Below are 15,025 nucleotides of genomic sequence, written 5' to 3'. Positions count from 1 at the left end.
AATTACACTCCCTTGAATGGTAACCCAAAATAGAAAGGCAAACTGGGATTTATACCCGAGGACCGTTTTAACAAATCTACTAAACCTGAATTTAAAATATGGATTTGAAGTTCTGAATTTGAAAGAGTTTTGTGTGCACATTTCAAACAGACATGAATATCCTCAAACCAATTCATGATGCATTATGCAATGATTTCACGCCCTTATTGGAGTATACAAATATAATTGTAGTAGTTAGAGCAGAACTGGGGGAAGTCATACTCTCATATTGATGTTTGAGTCATCAACATTTTGCATGTTGAATGAAAGGTGCAGACTCTAACTAAGCGGCAAAAAATAACACGACAGCAACGTCCACAGCTAGAATTTCACACGGGTACTGTTGGTGTGATTGATTTAATTGCACAAAAATAGGACTAAGCTGCCAATAAACACTTTAATGTACACAGCCACAGCAACCATGATGGATTTTAGCCCGGGCTACTGAAGTTGCTCCGAGTTTCCAAGTCGAATTCAGACTTCAGGGGGGCGTACATGATGACACATGAGAACATAAATCTCGAAATTTCCGACTTCTGAGATCAAATTGAGTGCACAATATCACACATGTTGAAACATTTTGACAGTATAAATAAAACATTTTCACAGCCTGTTGAAACAAACGATTTTGGTCTGAATAGTTTGAATAGCAACGAGCGAGAGGTGGAGCTGAGGTGGGCCGTAAGCGTCCTGACAAACAGCTACAACAACGAGCATGTCTGTCAGTCAACTCAATCACACCACTCATTATGCAAAAATATGCAAAGTTCTCTCAGCCTCAAAAAAACAGAGGAATCATTTTGAAGAGGTTTAATAATAAAGAAATGAGCTATTCAGTCCAAAACTGTACCAGACTGAAAACTATAGGAATCCCAAAACTGTCATGTGTTCCCCCTCCCACACACACATCAGATTTCACAATAAAGGTAATAAAGGTACGGAGAGCACAAAATGTCTTCTTCTTCGTCTCAGACACATCGTGAGGCACTCATGTCTGCTGCTTGGCCCAGATACATCACACCGTCTGGATACAGCATAGCAACACGGCATCTGATCAAAGAGTACAGAGGAGAGGAACGGGAAGAGAGAGAGAGAGAGAGAGAGAGAGAGAGAGAGAGAGAGAGAGAGAGAGAGAGAGAGAACAAGGACTGTGGAGGCACAGACGCAGAAAAAACAGTTTCAAAACAATAACAAAGGGAACCTCGGATAGAAACAGAGAGGAGACTGAAGAATGTTTGAAACATGAGCGCAGGGAGAAGGAGAAGAGTAATTAGATGATGCAGGAGGATGCCAAAGGAGGCTGATTTCTGCAGGGATCCAAACCAACACTAATAATATAGCGGCTTAAAACTTAAAGCCACAGGGACGCGCTGTGCCTTGGCTTTCGCTCCTGATCGTCTTGTGGAATAAGACAATCCAAAATCTTCATCGCTTATGGAAGATTTCTTCAATATGTTCATAATGCAAGATTCCAACATTGTCTGTAAATGTCCACACAAAGATTCAATCATTCACTCTTTGCTTGTTTTTTTTTAATGTGATGTACTTTATTAATCCCTGAGGGAAATTCTGTTTTTTGAGAGACATGCTTCTCACACACATGCACATACAGAAGCTGTGGACATGCATTAGTGGAGCGATGTGAGAGTGGAGCTGCTACACAGGAAGTGCCCTGGCACCAGCTTCCAGACCAACTTCCATACTATGGTCCGCGTCAGGACTTGAGCCGGCGACCCTCTGGTTCCCAACACAAGTCCCTACAGACTGAGCTACTGCAGCCCCCTCTACGTTACCTTGTGTGCCATAGTGTGATCATAAAAGTACTTGTGCTCCTCCGTCTAGCAACACCTGACACCCCAGTGAAAGTTCCTACCTATAAAGTGTATGACCTGAACTCACAGGTGACACCTGCTGGAGCAATTAGAGTCCTACACTTTGTAACTCCTACATATCACTCCTCTTTACGTTACCTAAATAACCCTTTGGATACCCTCCAATGAGCACGCAGCTTCACCTCTCACCAGCAGCAGAAGCTTAAAGAGTTTCAGAAAGAGTGTGTTTGACGCTGACTGCATGAAGGGAATAATGAGATGGTGGAATGGGGAATTTGGCATGAAAAAAGCCACACGTAACTTATCCCCACTCTTCAAATATCAGAGCCAGTGGTGGAGAGAAAGTGCCTCTGATCAAGTGTTCACATTTCAACACATTCCTTAAAGGAAGGTTTAGACAAAAAGAGGATTCTTCTGCGATGTGGGACTGCAGGTTTAGATGATGCTCAGACAATTTTAAAGCCACTGTGAGGGAACATTAGTTAGCTGTTTTCACACGTGCACACCCTGAAAGTGTCAGGACAGAATGTGATGCGTTTTCCAAAAGTTGGAGGGGAGGAGGGGTCTCATGAGGCTGACGTGACCGGGAGAAAGGACGCTGTGGTGGTCTTGTGTCTTTATAACAACGTAAACGAGCTGAACTCTCAGGAGAATATCCTGCTGCTTTCTGTGGAAAAACATACGAGAGGTCTGGCAGGAGAAACTCCAGGTGAAGTCCGGCTGTTTGTGTTCACACATGCAGCTCCTCCGGCAAATATCAGGAGTTTTCTGCAAGTGTGAAAGCACTAATAGATATGTGTTATTCTGTATAATATGGTGCATTTAAGAGGAAGTGAGATATTCAGTTATAACATTATTGTTATTACTGTACAGTATAATACGAGTGCTGTTATATAATTTTAAAAAATGTGCAATAATGTGAAAAACTATCAGGACAAGGACAAACTCATGTAAATGTACTTTTTCCAGTTTCACAGCCTAGTATAGTTTCTCCTTAAAGTCCCTGTTTGTAACATAGAGTGCAGTGTGTTTATGTTGTATATTCAGTCTTCTTTTCAATAACAATCATTATTTTTTCACTGCTTTTCTGTCTTTTAAATTCTTTAAAGCTGACTTAAGTGCCAACACTCACATATAACAGTGTACCTGTTCCTGCTTTGTACCTGTGCAGATGGCAATAAACTGATTTTCTACTGCTCATGTCACAGCAGAGTACCGCCATCTAGTGGTTAATTATTGTAAATGCAGCTGGAGTCAGAGGAAGGCCTGTGCTGTGTATTAAAGAAATCCTGAAAAAAAGAAAGATGAGAGAAACAAAAATGAAGGGATATTAGAAGTTGTCATCTGAAGCTGTGGCTCAGAACAAACTGAACAACAGACATACAGCTCTGTAGCTAACCCTGTGCATTCATAGCAGTACTTTAAAGTTACAGGCTCCAGAGCAAATGTGCAATCAGTGTCAGTACATCATAATCACATATTTATATACAATATATATATATATATATAATATAAACCTCACAATCACGTATATCATCATGTATATGAGATGTCCAACCTGTCAAATCAAGGACGTTTTAAGGAAATGAAGGATGCAGTGGTGAGGGAGGGTTTATGTGTTTGTAATGAAGCAAAGAGATGCAGGATAAGTTGAATCAAGAGTCTGTAAAGTGGATGAGGATGTATCCATCCATCCATTCATCCATTATCTATACCACTTTTCTCGTTTGGGGTGGCTGGAGCAGATCCCAGCTGTCATTGGGCGAGAGGCAGGGTTACACCCTGAACTGGTCGGCAGTCAATCACACACACACAGACATAATGATAATAATAATAATAATAATAATAATAATAATAATAATAATAAAAAACTCTATCTATATAGCATCTTTCCAAAACCAGGTTTACAAAGTTCTTCACAGGATAAAACAACAAACAGGATCATGAGAGTGTTCGTCATGAAACAATGAGGACTGAAGGCGCCAAAACATAAAACAGAGTCATAAAACATAATGTTAGAAAACTATAAAAACAGAAGGAGTGGGAAGTTAAAATAGAGGATCACAGGAAGGCTGGACTATAAATATGTGTTATAAGAAGAGACCTGATCTTTCCTGAGCTCTTCTGGGAGGTGGTCTAGAGCAGTGAGTCTCAACTGGTCTAGCCTCAGGACCCCCCACCAACTCCCCTAAATTTAACCAATCATCTTTATTTGATTAGAAATAATGCAGTTTGAACCTCCGTCCTGTCACAAAAAACAGAACAAAGAGACCGAACAAATCAAACGTTTAAAATGCTTGTCATAGAATTTTTGACATCTGCACACTGCTGCGACCCACTAGTGGATCCGGACCTGGGAACCACTGGTCCAGAGTCTAGGGACCTCGGTGGTGAACGCTCTGTCACCTCTGTTTTCAAAACCCAGCTGTGTTTGGAGCCACCAGGAGAGCAGCAGTTCAGGACCTCAAAACCTGAGATGGTAAAGCTTAAAGAAGGTCAGAAATAAAGTTTGGAGCTGAAACCGTTCTGGGCTTTTAGTGTGAAAAGTAAAACTTTAAAATCAACTCTTAAACTAACCAGCAGCCTGTGCAAGGATGCAAAGGATATGTAATGTGTCCTCGTCTCTTAGTACCTGTTCAAATTCAGACGGCTGCATATTGGACTATAAAGGTAGAGAGGAGAGACGGAGAAAATGGAGCTGCAATAATCTAACCCTGATGAAATAAAAGCATGAATGATGCAGATCAAACATCAATAAATGCCTGAGTTATCTGTTACATGTTGTTTATCGAGAAGCCAAAGATCCTCAAAGGTCGCTCAGTTCAGATCTGGTATTCTCCCTCTGTCGATTCAAAAATATTCCAGAAGAAAATTCCAGACTTTGTGAGATGTAAAACGGAGTCACTATTTTCTTTTGCACTGATTTAAGAGAATGATTGTTTCATGAACTGGCTCGCCCACAAACCTGAAATATTGGGGCGGACAGATGTGCAATAAACTGGAATGGTTGTTTAAGTTTGCTGATTTTGTCTCAAAAGCTTGGAAAAGAAGACGAGATGTTCTGTTTAATTAGTCTTTGTGTTGCTTTTTTTTCTTCTCTTTTTGTTACGATGAATACACCGACTCTGCCCTCTGATCCTGGAACATTTTAATTCATGGTGTCAAATGTATAACACACCTACTTCTGTATTAAAAACAAACAAACAGCAGCCTTTGTAGAAAGAGTAGACCATTGTGCATGAAGCGTGCCAAGGTGCTAAAATTAATCTGACTACAGGATTCGTTTTTTTTAAGGGAAATTGAACATAAAAGCAGAAATTAAAGACATCTGTTTCATAATTTTGCCTCTTTTGTTTCAGCCTGCAGAAAGCTTTCACTCACTGGTGAGTCAATGGGCTGCTGGTGGCTCCAGTTGGCCTCGCCCCAATCATATGGCACTATGCATTCCCAAGCCCGCCCACGACTTGATCTCATTGGCTGTATGTAAATACGTAATGGCGTTATGGGCGGGGGCCTGTGTGGCACTAAGGTGAATCCCCTCTCCAGTTGTTACATGATAAGCAGCACCTGGCTGTGGAGGAAAGACGAGACGATCCGCTGCTCTGCTGATCGTGTGACACTTCTCCACGGGGGGTGAGTGACAGACGGGCATTGTGCATCTATAACAGGGTTATAATCCGGGTTCTTTTTACGTTTATTCATATCTAAAAACATCGACATGAAAGTGAAGATGTGTGCTGCCGTGTGCAAACATAACGGACAATCCAGATCTTTGCATAAAAGTAGAAGTTGAACTTTAAGAAGGCGGAAAATGAATTTATTTAATCCAGGTTTCAGAACACATCTTCAAAAACGACTAAAATGTGTGTGTTTTGTTTACGTTATGCAACAGTGGATGTGGGGGGGATGAGGGGGGGGTTGAGGGGGGGTGTGTGGGGGGGGGGCATGCCAACATCATGTGGGACTAAACAGAGTCAGCAGCTCTTTTGGTAGTTTAGTTTTTTTTAAGTGTGAATACTGAAACTCCAGATCAGGCATCACCTTTACTCCAGAAGAAGAGTGAGTGAATGTGTGTCAGCAGGGTGGAAGAGAGAGAGAGAGAGAGAGAGAGAGAGAGAGAGAGAGAGAGACACACACACACACACACACACACACACACAGGGAGAGAGAGAGAGAGAGAGAGAGAGAGACACACACACACAGGGAGAGAGAGAGAGAGAGAGAGACACACACACACACACACACACACACACAGGGAGAGAGAGAGAGAGAGAGAGAGAGAGACACACACACACACACACACACACACAGGGAGAGAGAGAGAGAGAGAGAGACACACACACACACAGGGAGAGAGAGGGACTTTTTGATTCCTAAATGTGTTTATAGCTGCATAAGCAGATTTTGAGGAAGAAGATGAAAAACTAAAATGATCACCTTGAAGATCTGGGGTTGAAACGTTTTGTCTTAGATGGAATAAAAACGTTTTGTTGCTTTTTGAGCGAAGTGTGCGGGCACATCTTCCTCCTGCAGTTTTGCACTGCATGCACCTAACCCCCTTTTTCCATAGCTGTATAATCCACAAAACTTTGACGTATTAGTTGAATCAAAAAGGTTACCAGCAGTCTTTTAGAGCGTGCTGTAAATGTCAGATTAATCTACCTGACCTCCACTCTCTGTTTGTTATCTCACATCTCCAAGGACACGCTCTTTAATTCCCCCGTTTATCTCATTATCTGTGCATAACTCTTTGACTTGTGAAACTAAACGACTTGTTGTGACCTGGAATCACACTCATGCTGTGTTTACATTACATATTTAATACCTGATGTTTTAACTTAAAGCCCATGCATTATAAAACAGGAGTACAGCACATGTTACTGTGTATCTGATCCTTCACCCTCATGATCTTTCAGCAGTTAAAGCAGTGGCCATGGAGGCCACCAGGAGACGGACCCAGCCCGGTGCCAACGGTAAAACATCTGAGCATGAAGAGCAGCCGGCCCAGTGGGGGAGAGCGTGGTGAGTTCACGTTCTGTCACAGGAGGTCACCAAGAAACAACAAAAAAACAAATATCAATAGAACTTAAACGTCGTTGTTGTTGTATTTTTATTGTGGCTGCACTAATTTAAAAAAAACCCTCACTACAACACTTGTGCAATCTGTCTGTAAACAGGTCGATCATTTTTTCAACACTTCTATGTTGTGTTTGAGAGCGACTCTAACGCCCGGGATTATAAAGTACTTCTGATTCTGATTGATGAGAACAAAGTCCAGGTGAACTCATGCCATTAAAAGTATTTCTGATGATATGACACAGATGGATCTGTCCAAATAAAAACACACACGGCATCAAGTTTAACCTGCAAACACTAATGAAGATATATCATTAAGATTGAGCTTTTTGCTGATTGTCAGAATTCAGAAGTTGAATATGATACTGAAAAGATCTAATTTCATTGATGATAAATGTTTCATTGTCAAGGCAACAAAAAAGTAAATCTTAGGCGTCCGCTGTTGGGTAATTCCTTGATTTTTAGAAGCAGAAGAAGAGGATAAACTTTATTAATCCCGTGAGGGGATTAAATTCACTGCTGCACACACAGGTGGACAAACACACACATGCACAAACAGATGTCAGAGTGAGATTTTACGACTTTGTATGTCCGTAATAAACCTCACCAAAGTTTTTATAACCACTAAATACACAAGTGTCGGCGTGATGCTTGGATGTGGTTTCCTGCTGCTCTGAACGAGACATTACGAGAACCTGACGTCAGGATCTATCGACGTGTTAGAGCAAAGTATGGAGCTAAGTTGTAGGACACGCCCAACCAGGACACACACTCAAATTTCCCTGCGACTGCACACTAAACTGGCCTATCAGAGGACAGTGGGCATGAGGGGAGGCGGGCCTTAAAGAGACAGTAGCTGAAATGAAGCGTTTCAGGCAGAGGCTGAAATGAGGGATTTTACTGAGACTAGCATCAGATAAATAAAGAGGTTTTTGATTTACACGTCTCACAGCGCTACTCAAATAGGAGTCCCAGACTGACATAGTTAATAGTGAGAATGAGTTTAACAGATCTCCTTTAATCTGACCACACAGTAGTCTGGTGTAAGAGGACTTACTATAGAAAGCCGTGTTTTGAAGTAAACTGATGGTCAGAGGTAGGACATGTGAACCTGACAAACAGGCTTTTGTTTTAGCAGGCGGGTCACAGGATGACTTAATGTTTCAGTTAACAGTGTTACACGTCTGGTTCACATTCACAGAGCTGCTGTCTGTGTTAACACAAGATGCATTCAGGGACAGTGTAATGTGAAGGTCTCCGAGCACGGTTAACTGATATCTGCAACGTGTTTGCACTCGGGGCAGAAGGTAAGATACAGCAACGTTAAGTGTTTTCAAATAGAAGGTGATACAGTTCATAATGACAAAATATCAACACTTGAACCTGAACATTTACGTTACACAAGCTGTCAAGACACCGAAGTCGTACATGGATGTTGTAAAGTTAATTATTTAATGTTATAACAACATTAAAGAGGACATATGATCCCCCTCCTCCTCCTTTTCAAACAGTCCCCTGTGGTCTAAATGAAACATCTGTGCTGTGCTTTGGTCAAAATATAACATGAATCAAGCACCAGAGGAGGTTTGTGACCCTGTATAAACCAGCTCTCTCAGAACGCTCCATTTTGGTGTGTGTGTCTCTTTAAATGCAACAACACTGTAGGAGTGGATTTTTCATAGTAAGTCCCCTTTAATGTCTCGGTGTAATCTCATCTATAAGCGTTAAGTTTGGACTTTTAGGACACAATCACGAGGACTTCCCAGGGTTTTTCCTTCCTTTGCCTGACCTACATCACGGCTTGAATCTGCTGTCATGCTGAACTCCTCATCACACCTGGACCTTATGTGGGTCTGATTGTGTTTCAGGGAGGTGGACTGGTTTTCTCTGATCAGCGTGATCGGCCTGCTCTGCTTTGCTCCGTTCATCGTCTTCTACTTTGTGATGGCCTGCGACCAGTACCAGTGCTCCATCAGCCAGCCCGTGTTGGAGCTGTACCGAGGAGAGACTACCCTGCTCTCCATCTGGGCCCGGGCGCCCTCCGTCACCTGGACAGCTGCAAAGATCTACGCCATCTGGGTGGCTTTCCAGGTGGGTAGAGACAACAAATGAAAGGAAAGCGAGAGAATTTAAAGAACTGTTGGTCACCAGGTAACGGTTTGTGTCGTCCCTCAGGTGTTCCTGTACATGTGTGTTCCTGATGTTACTCATAAATTCATTCTTGGTTATGTTGGTGGAGTCCAGGATGGAGCACGAACTCCTGCAGGTACTTCATGCAAGAACACAAACAAGAGATTTAAAACAAAATGATTCATCCTTTAATATAAATCTATTTATTCTGGTTTTTAAGTGTCCTGTTTTTGTGATTGTCATATCCTGGTTTTTAAAACACTTCTTTTATCTGCTGCAGGTCTGATTAATAAGTACGAGATCAACGGGCTGCAGTGCTGGCTCATCACTCACGCGCTGTGGTTTGCCAACGCCCACTACTTCCACTGGTTCTCTCCCACCATCGCCTTTGACAACTGGATCCCCCTGATGTGGTGTGCCAACATCCTGGGCTACGCTGTGGCCTCCTTTGCTTTCGTAAAGGCCCACTACTTCCCCACAAACGCTGAAGACTGGTGAGTCCGGACTGGAGTCGGCCAGGAGTCTCCACAGGCTCATGGGAACATTTCAGACACATGTTGATGTAGTGGGTTTAAAACATTTTGAGTGTTCCCATAACATTTATTTTCATCATAAGATCGATAGACAGATTCTTTATTGATTCTGAGGGAATTTAAAAGCATCCAGGAGCAGCTCACAAAGACACACATGACATGAGACTTATGTTACATCTCACAACACCCGCTGTCCCCCCTCACATATATTTTAACCAGAACAAAGATTTAAAGAAACCCCTACATAGATCAAAGTTAGACCTGTACCTAAAAAATACCAATGCACTAGTGTTGTAGTACTCAAAATTGTTCTTGGTCTGAAGACCATTTTTTGAAGCTCTCAGAACTGAAAGCATTAATACTCTGTCTTGTCTCGGTCTCAGACTGGTCGGACTCAGGACTTTAAATCAAGACCACCACTGATCGACTGTTTTTCCACGTCATAACTTTGATTAGAAGAAAAATACTACTTTCTAAAAGAATGTATAACTTAAGTAGTTTGATTTTTATCCCCCGGTTACGGCTGAAACGACTAAATGACTGACACGCCACAGATATTTATGGTGTTGGTGTTGACTCGATCTCAGAGCACTCTGGTCTCGTGTATGTCTTGGTCTTGGTTGGTCTGGTCTTCACTACAACACTATGGGCCTGATTGACTTATGGTTTGCGTGTTTTAAAACATGTACAAACTTAATACTACCGGCAAAAAAGTGCTATCTGATCTACTAACGGTGCGCAGTGAGGATTGCGTCTTTCAAATGAGCAACACAACACGCATTGTCCATTTAGTACGTTTGCTTTAATAAATATGCAATATGGGGCGTTTCTGCCTGAGTGTGCGAAATACTGGGAGGAGAAAATTCAAGCAAGTTAGTACACGCTTTGTGATTTACCAAGCCTGACAAAAACTGCGGTGATTATGACGGTGTCTGTATTTAACACCTTTGAAAGGAAGGTGCTAACCCAGGAGACCAGTGTTACGCACAACAGGCTGCTGTTATTGTAGTTAGGAGGAGACATAGGCACAACAAAAGAAGGCATAAAGATCAAGTTTTTCCACACAAGTGTTTACATGTTTCGAATGACAGAAAAATAAATGGCATGCAAACAAAATGCGATTTTGCTGATATATTATTTGTAAAGGTATAACACCTCACTGTTACAGCACACAGCATGCTTTAACACATAAATGTTGTCTATACAGTCTGGCTTTGCTCAATGCAAACGTGTTTACTTCTATATAAAAACCTGCAGATCTTCAGGCATGTAGCAGAACATTAGCATCGTTTTTTAGCAAAGTGCCGCAGTTATTTTTCAATTTGTGATCTTTAAAATCAAGAAGTTACCCGATGCTGGATACCTGGGACTTATATTTTCGTTGCTGTGATTTTTACTAGTAAGTTTAAAATCCTGGTGTCATGACAACCGTAGTCGTAGTGTTGTAGTCGAGACCACACTAACCGAGACCAAGACATACCCGAGACCAGAAGGCTCCGAGACCCTTCGAGACCCCTTCTTCCTAAGGACAAACGTTTAGTCTTGTGTTTATAAAGTTTAAAATGATGTTCTTGTTTTTAGAGTAAAACATCATCAACTTGATTTCTTTTATGATCGACAGTAAGTTCACGGGGAACGTCTTCTACAACTACATGATGGGCATCGAGTTCAACCCTCGGATCGGCCAGTGGTTCGACTTCAAGCTGTTCTTCAACGGGCGGCCCGGCATCGTGGCCTGGACCCTCATCAACCTGTCCTACATGGCCAAGCAGCAGGAGCTGTACGGACACGTCACCAACTCCATGATCCTGGTCAACGTGCTGCAGGTGGAGTAAAGACAGGTTCAAGTGTTGATCTCAATCTGATGAAGAAACGTGATCAAATCTGTAATACAGAAACAAAACAAAGTGTGACACAAAACACTAGTTTTACCAAACTCCGATTTCGATCAGGTTTTTCAAACGTGCAGAAAACTCCTGATATTTTCAGGAGCAGCGTCATGTGTGAACGCAAACAGACACATTTTCAGCTGATGTGAGAACACAGCAGGATATTATCAGGAACTTCCAGAAATGATAATCTAGTTTATTAAATGCACAGCGTTATATTGAGAAGGAAACACATACGTTCTGGTGAAAAAAGAAAACAATGAAAGGTGTTTTACTTTTACTGACTCAAAGAAAAAGAGGATTTTCTGGCACAAACTTCACCAACTAACAAGGTGCATGAAGAGTTAAAGGCTTAGAAGAGGTCAAAATGCTCCAGCAACACTTGCAGTAAGAAGATCAACTTTATTAACAATTTAGACCGACGCGTTTCGGCTCGTGGCGTTCATCAGGGTCATCAAGAAACAGATTAACGAACATCATTTAAATAGGGTGGGTACACAATTGAAGGAAAGGTAAAAAAAAAAATTCAGAAAGGTTATTGAGCACTGACTGAAGTCAGACCGTCCTTCTTTGACTTGAGTTTTAGGGTCTTCACTCTGAAGCAGCCGTTTAAAGACACAATCATCTGTCAGACTTCTCTGAAGCTTCTTTACAGCAGAGAATTAACTTTCATGTTTTTTTTTTCATGCAGGCTATCTATGTGTTGGATTTCTTCTGGAATGAGGCGTGGTACCTGAAGACCATCGACATCTGCCACGACCACTTTGGATGGTATCTGGGCTGGGGGGACTGCGTCTGGCTCCCGTACCTCTACACTCTGCAGGTACACACAAACACACACACACACACACACACACACACACACACACACACACACACACACACACACACACACACACACACACACACACACACACACACACACACACACACACAGGAGGGATAATGTGGAGCATCAGGAGAGTCCCGGTAGCTCACCTGGTAGAGCGTGCACTTCATGGACCACGGCCTTATCAACACAGCGGCAGCCTGGTTTCAGTTACAAGGAGCTGGGGATCGAACCCCCGACCTTCATCTTTGTGCTCGTCGACACATCCTAACCCTTCAAGATCTAAGATCTCCCTGTCGCACACCCTTAACTAGAAGCATGTTCTCAAGTGGATACAGATAGCCTCGGGGCGCTGGTGGCGCAGTGCGTGCGCCCCACGTATGGAGGCTGTGGTCCTCCAGGCGGGCGGCCCGGGTTCGGGTCCGACCTGTGGCTCCTTTCCCGCAGGTCTTTCCCCTCTCTCTCTCTCCCTGATTTCTGACTGTATTCACTGTCCTATCTCTCGACTAAAGGCACAAGAAGCCAAAAAAATAATCTAAAAAAATAATAATTATATAGCCTCTGCAATTATTACCAACAAGGGTCAATAATTAATGTAGTCCGGCTTCTTGCCCGTCACTCTCTCTGTACTGGAAGTGTGGCCCGCTGCCAAAGTTACTCAAATGTGCCTTAAGCAGGCGACCGTGGCGCTGTCAGGAAATGGAATAGACACTGAACTCTCTGTTATTAGATCAACTTTGAAACTTCTATTTTATAGGTTTTATATGCGATTTTTTGATCCAGCAGATGTCGCCCTTGAGCACCAGCATGAAACCAAAACAACTCGTGCTGCATTGTTGTGTTAGCATGCTAATGCTAGCGATCTTTATTATGCTGGTATCTTCACACTGCATGTTAATTGACCTGAAATGAGCGTGATCTAGAAACACAGTTAAGCAGTGAGTACAGTATGTTATTCTTCTTTTCTCTAGTCCCTCAATTAAACAACTTTTATACACGAGGGGAGGAGTCAGCTGGCCGTCCGGGCGATGTAAACAAAGTGAAGATAGGACTCTGAAAACTCTGAAAACATCACAGACAGTGGGACTCGGGTGTTACACCCATTGTAGACAGTCATGACTCACAGAGTTATTTTCAGAGGAGATACTTGATTTCTACATTTAAGTGTGAAAAATCACATAGAAAGACTTTGAAGGTGCCTTAAGCAGGCGACCGTGGCGCTGTCAGGAAATGGGTTGGACGCTGATCTCTCTGTTATTAGATCAACTTTGAAACTTCTATTTTAAGTTGGTAAAGTTTCATGTTGCTGCTTTAATTTAAATGTAACAACAGTAAGTGTATCAACATGTGTTTTGTGTCTCTTCAGGGTCTGTACCTGGTCTACCACCCGGTCCAGCTCTCAGACGCTCACGCCCTGGCCGTGCTGCTGCTCGGCCTCATCGGTTACTACATCTTCCGCTCCACCAACCATCAGAAGGACCTGTTCCGACGCACCGAGGGCGCCTGCTCCATCTGGGGCCAGAAGCCGGCGTTCATCGAGTGCTCGTACCGCTCCGCCGACGGAGGCCTCCACCGCAGCAAGCTCATGACCTCGGGCTTCTGGGGCGTGGCGCGGCACCTCAACTACACCGGCGACCTGATGGGCTCTCTGGCGTACTGCGCCGCCTGCGGCTTCGGACACGTGCTGCCTTACTTCTACATCGTTTACATGACCATCCTGCTGGTGCATCGCTGCGTGCGCGACGAGCACCGCTGCAGCAGCAAGTACGGGAAGGACTGGAAGCGCTACACAGATACTGTTCCCTACAGGCTGATTCCTGGAGTGTTTTAGACGCAGAGAAGGGGAGGGAGGGGGGGGGGGGGGGATGGGGGGCTTAGATTAAGCAACACTAGATGCTGGTTAGACATGTGGACTCAGTGATTTTTTACATATGAAGAAAATACCTCAGTGATAACATTTAGCACTTCATTTCATTCCTTCTGTAGTTGATGTGTTTTTAAACTTTGACATGTGGAGAGCTGTGGACGAGTCCCGTTTATGACGACATCACACTTTGATACATCAGCCCTCTGTTTTGTCTAAACTGTGACCGTTTAACATGATAAAGATCATTTTCAAAAAAATGTTTCAATAAATCTACAGAAGCAGGACCAAGCTCAAGTTTACGTCCTGTTTGTTCACACAGCCGACGCTTACGGCCACACGCCCTTATGACAAGTCCCTCACTTCTCATTTACTCACCTTTACTTCCCCCAAAATGAACAGTTAATGTGAGAACATTGTTTTCATCATGTTGTGATTGAAACATATTCAGAGCTCCCCCCCAAAAAAATCCAGCCAGATTTCAGATTCTTGCTCTTTTGACAAACATTTGCTTTCTTCTACAACACACACACACACACACACACACACACACACACATACACACACACACACACACACACACACACACATTGGAATGAAGTGTGAGTGAAGTCAGAAAGAAGGAAAGGATGGATGAGATGAATGTGAACAATAATAATATTTAAAATCTTATTTTAGAATTTTGCACATTATGAATTAGGAACATGCTTTTCATAGTGACGGTCATGGCCATGTGTGTTTCTCCTGGAGCTGTTGTTCTGTGTCTGTTTCAGAGCTTTGGCTCCCTCTGCTGGTTGGTTTATGGTTTGCTTGCTGGTTACCTGGGAGAGCTT

At 42.9% G+C, this 15,025-nt stretch overlaps 1 protein-coding gene across 1 annotated transcript; it reads left to right on the top strand.

Moving 5' to 3' along the window:
- The first annotated feature begins 5,386 nt into the window (after positions 1-5,386).
- On the top strand, positions 5,387-14,484 carry dhcr7 (7-dehydrocholesterol reductase). The gene is made up of 8 exons (XM_065952493.1): positions 5,387-5,503; positions 6,788-6,893; positions 8,816-9,038; positions 9,123-9,213; positions 9,358-9,571; positions 11,232-11,436; positions 12,191-12,322; positions 13,695-14,484. Exons 1-8 carry the CDS (start codon positions 5,425-5,427, stop codon positions 14,157-14,159), a joined length of 1,515 nt encoding a protein of 504 aa, XP_065808565.1. The 5' UTR covers positions 5,387-5,424; the 3' UTR covers positions 14,160-14,484.
- Positions 14,485-15,025: the final 541 nt, after the last annotated feature.

The sequence above is a fragment of the Labrus bergylta genome, chromosome 3 (assembly GCF_963930695.1).
Source record: "Labrus bergylta chromosome 3, fLabBer1.1, whole genome shotgun sequence".
Classification (NCBI taxonomy): domain Eukaryota; kingdom Metazoa; phylum Chordata; class Actinopteri; order Labriformes; family Labridae; genus Labrus; species Labrus bergylta.
The sequence above is the reverse complement of the archived record's forward strand: the minus strand, read 5'-3'. Positions and strand labels throughout refer to the sequence as shown.

Bases quoted from the DNA above. Each gene is read 5' to 3' on its own strand.
- dhcr7 (XM_065952493.1), top strand. From the start codon at position 5,425: ATGATAAGCAGCACCTGGCTGTGGAGGAAAGACGAGACGATCCGCTGC. The intron at 9,214-9,357 runs GTACTTCATGCA...TATCTGCTGCAG, and splicing joins TGGAGCACGAACTCCTGCAG to GTCTGATTAATAAGTACGAG. The intron at 11,437-12,190 runs GTGGAGTAAAGA...TTTTTCATGCAG, and splicing joins TCCTGGTCAACGTGCTGCAG to GCTATCTATGTGTTGGATTT.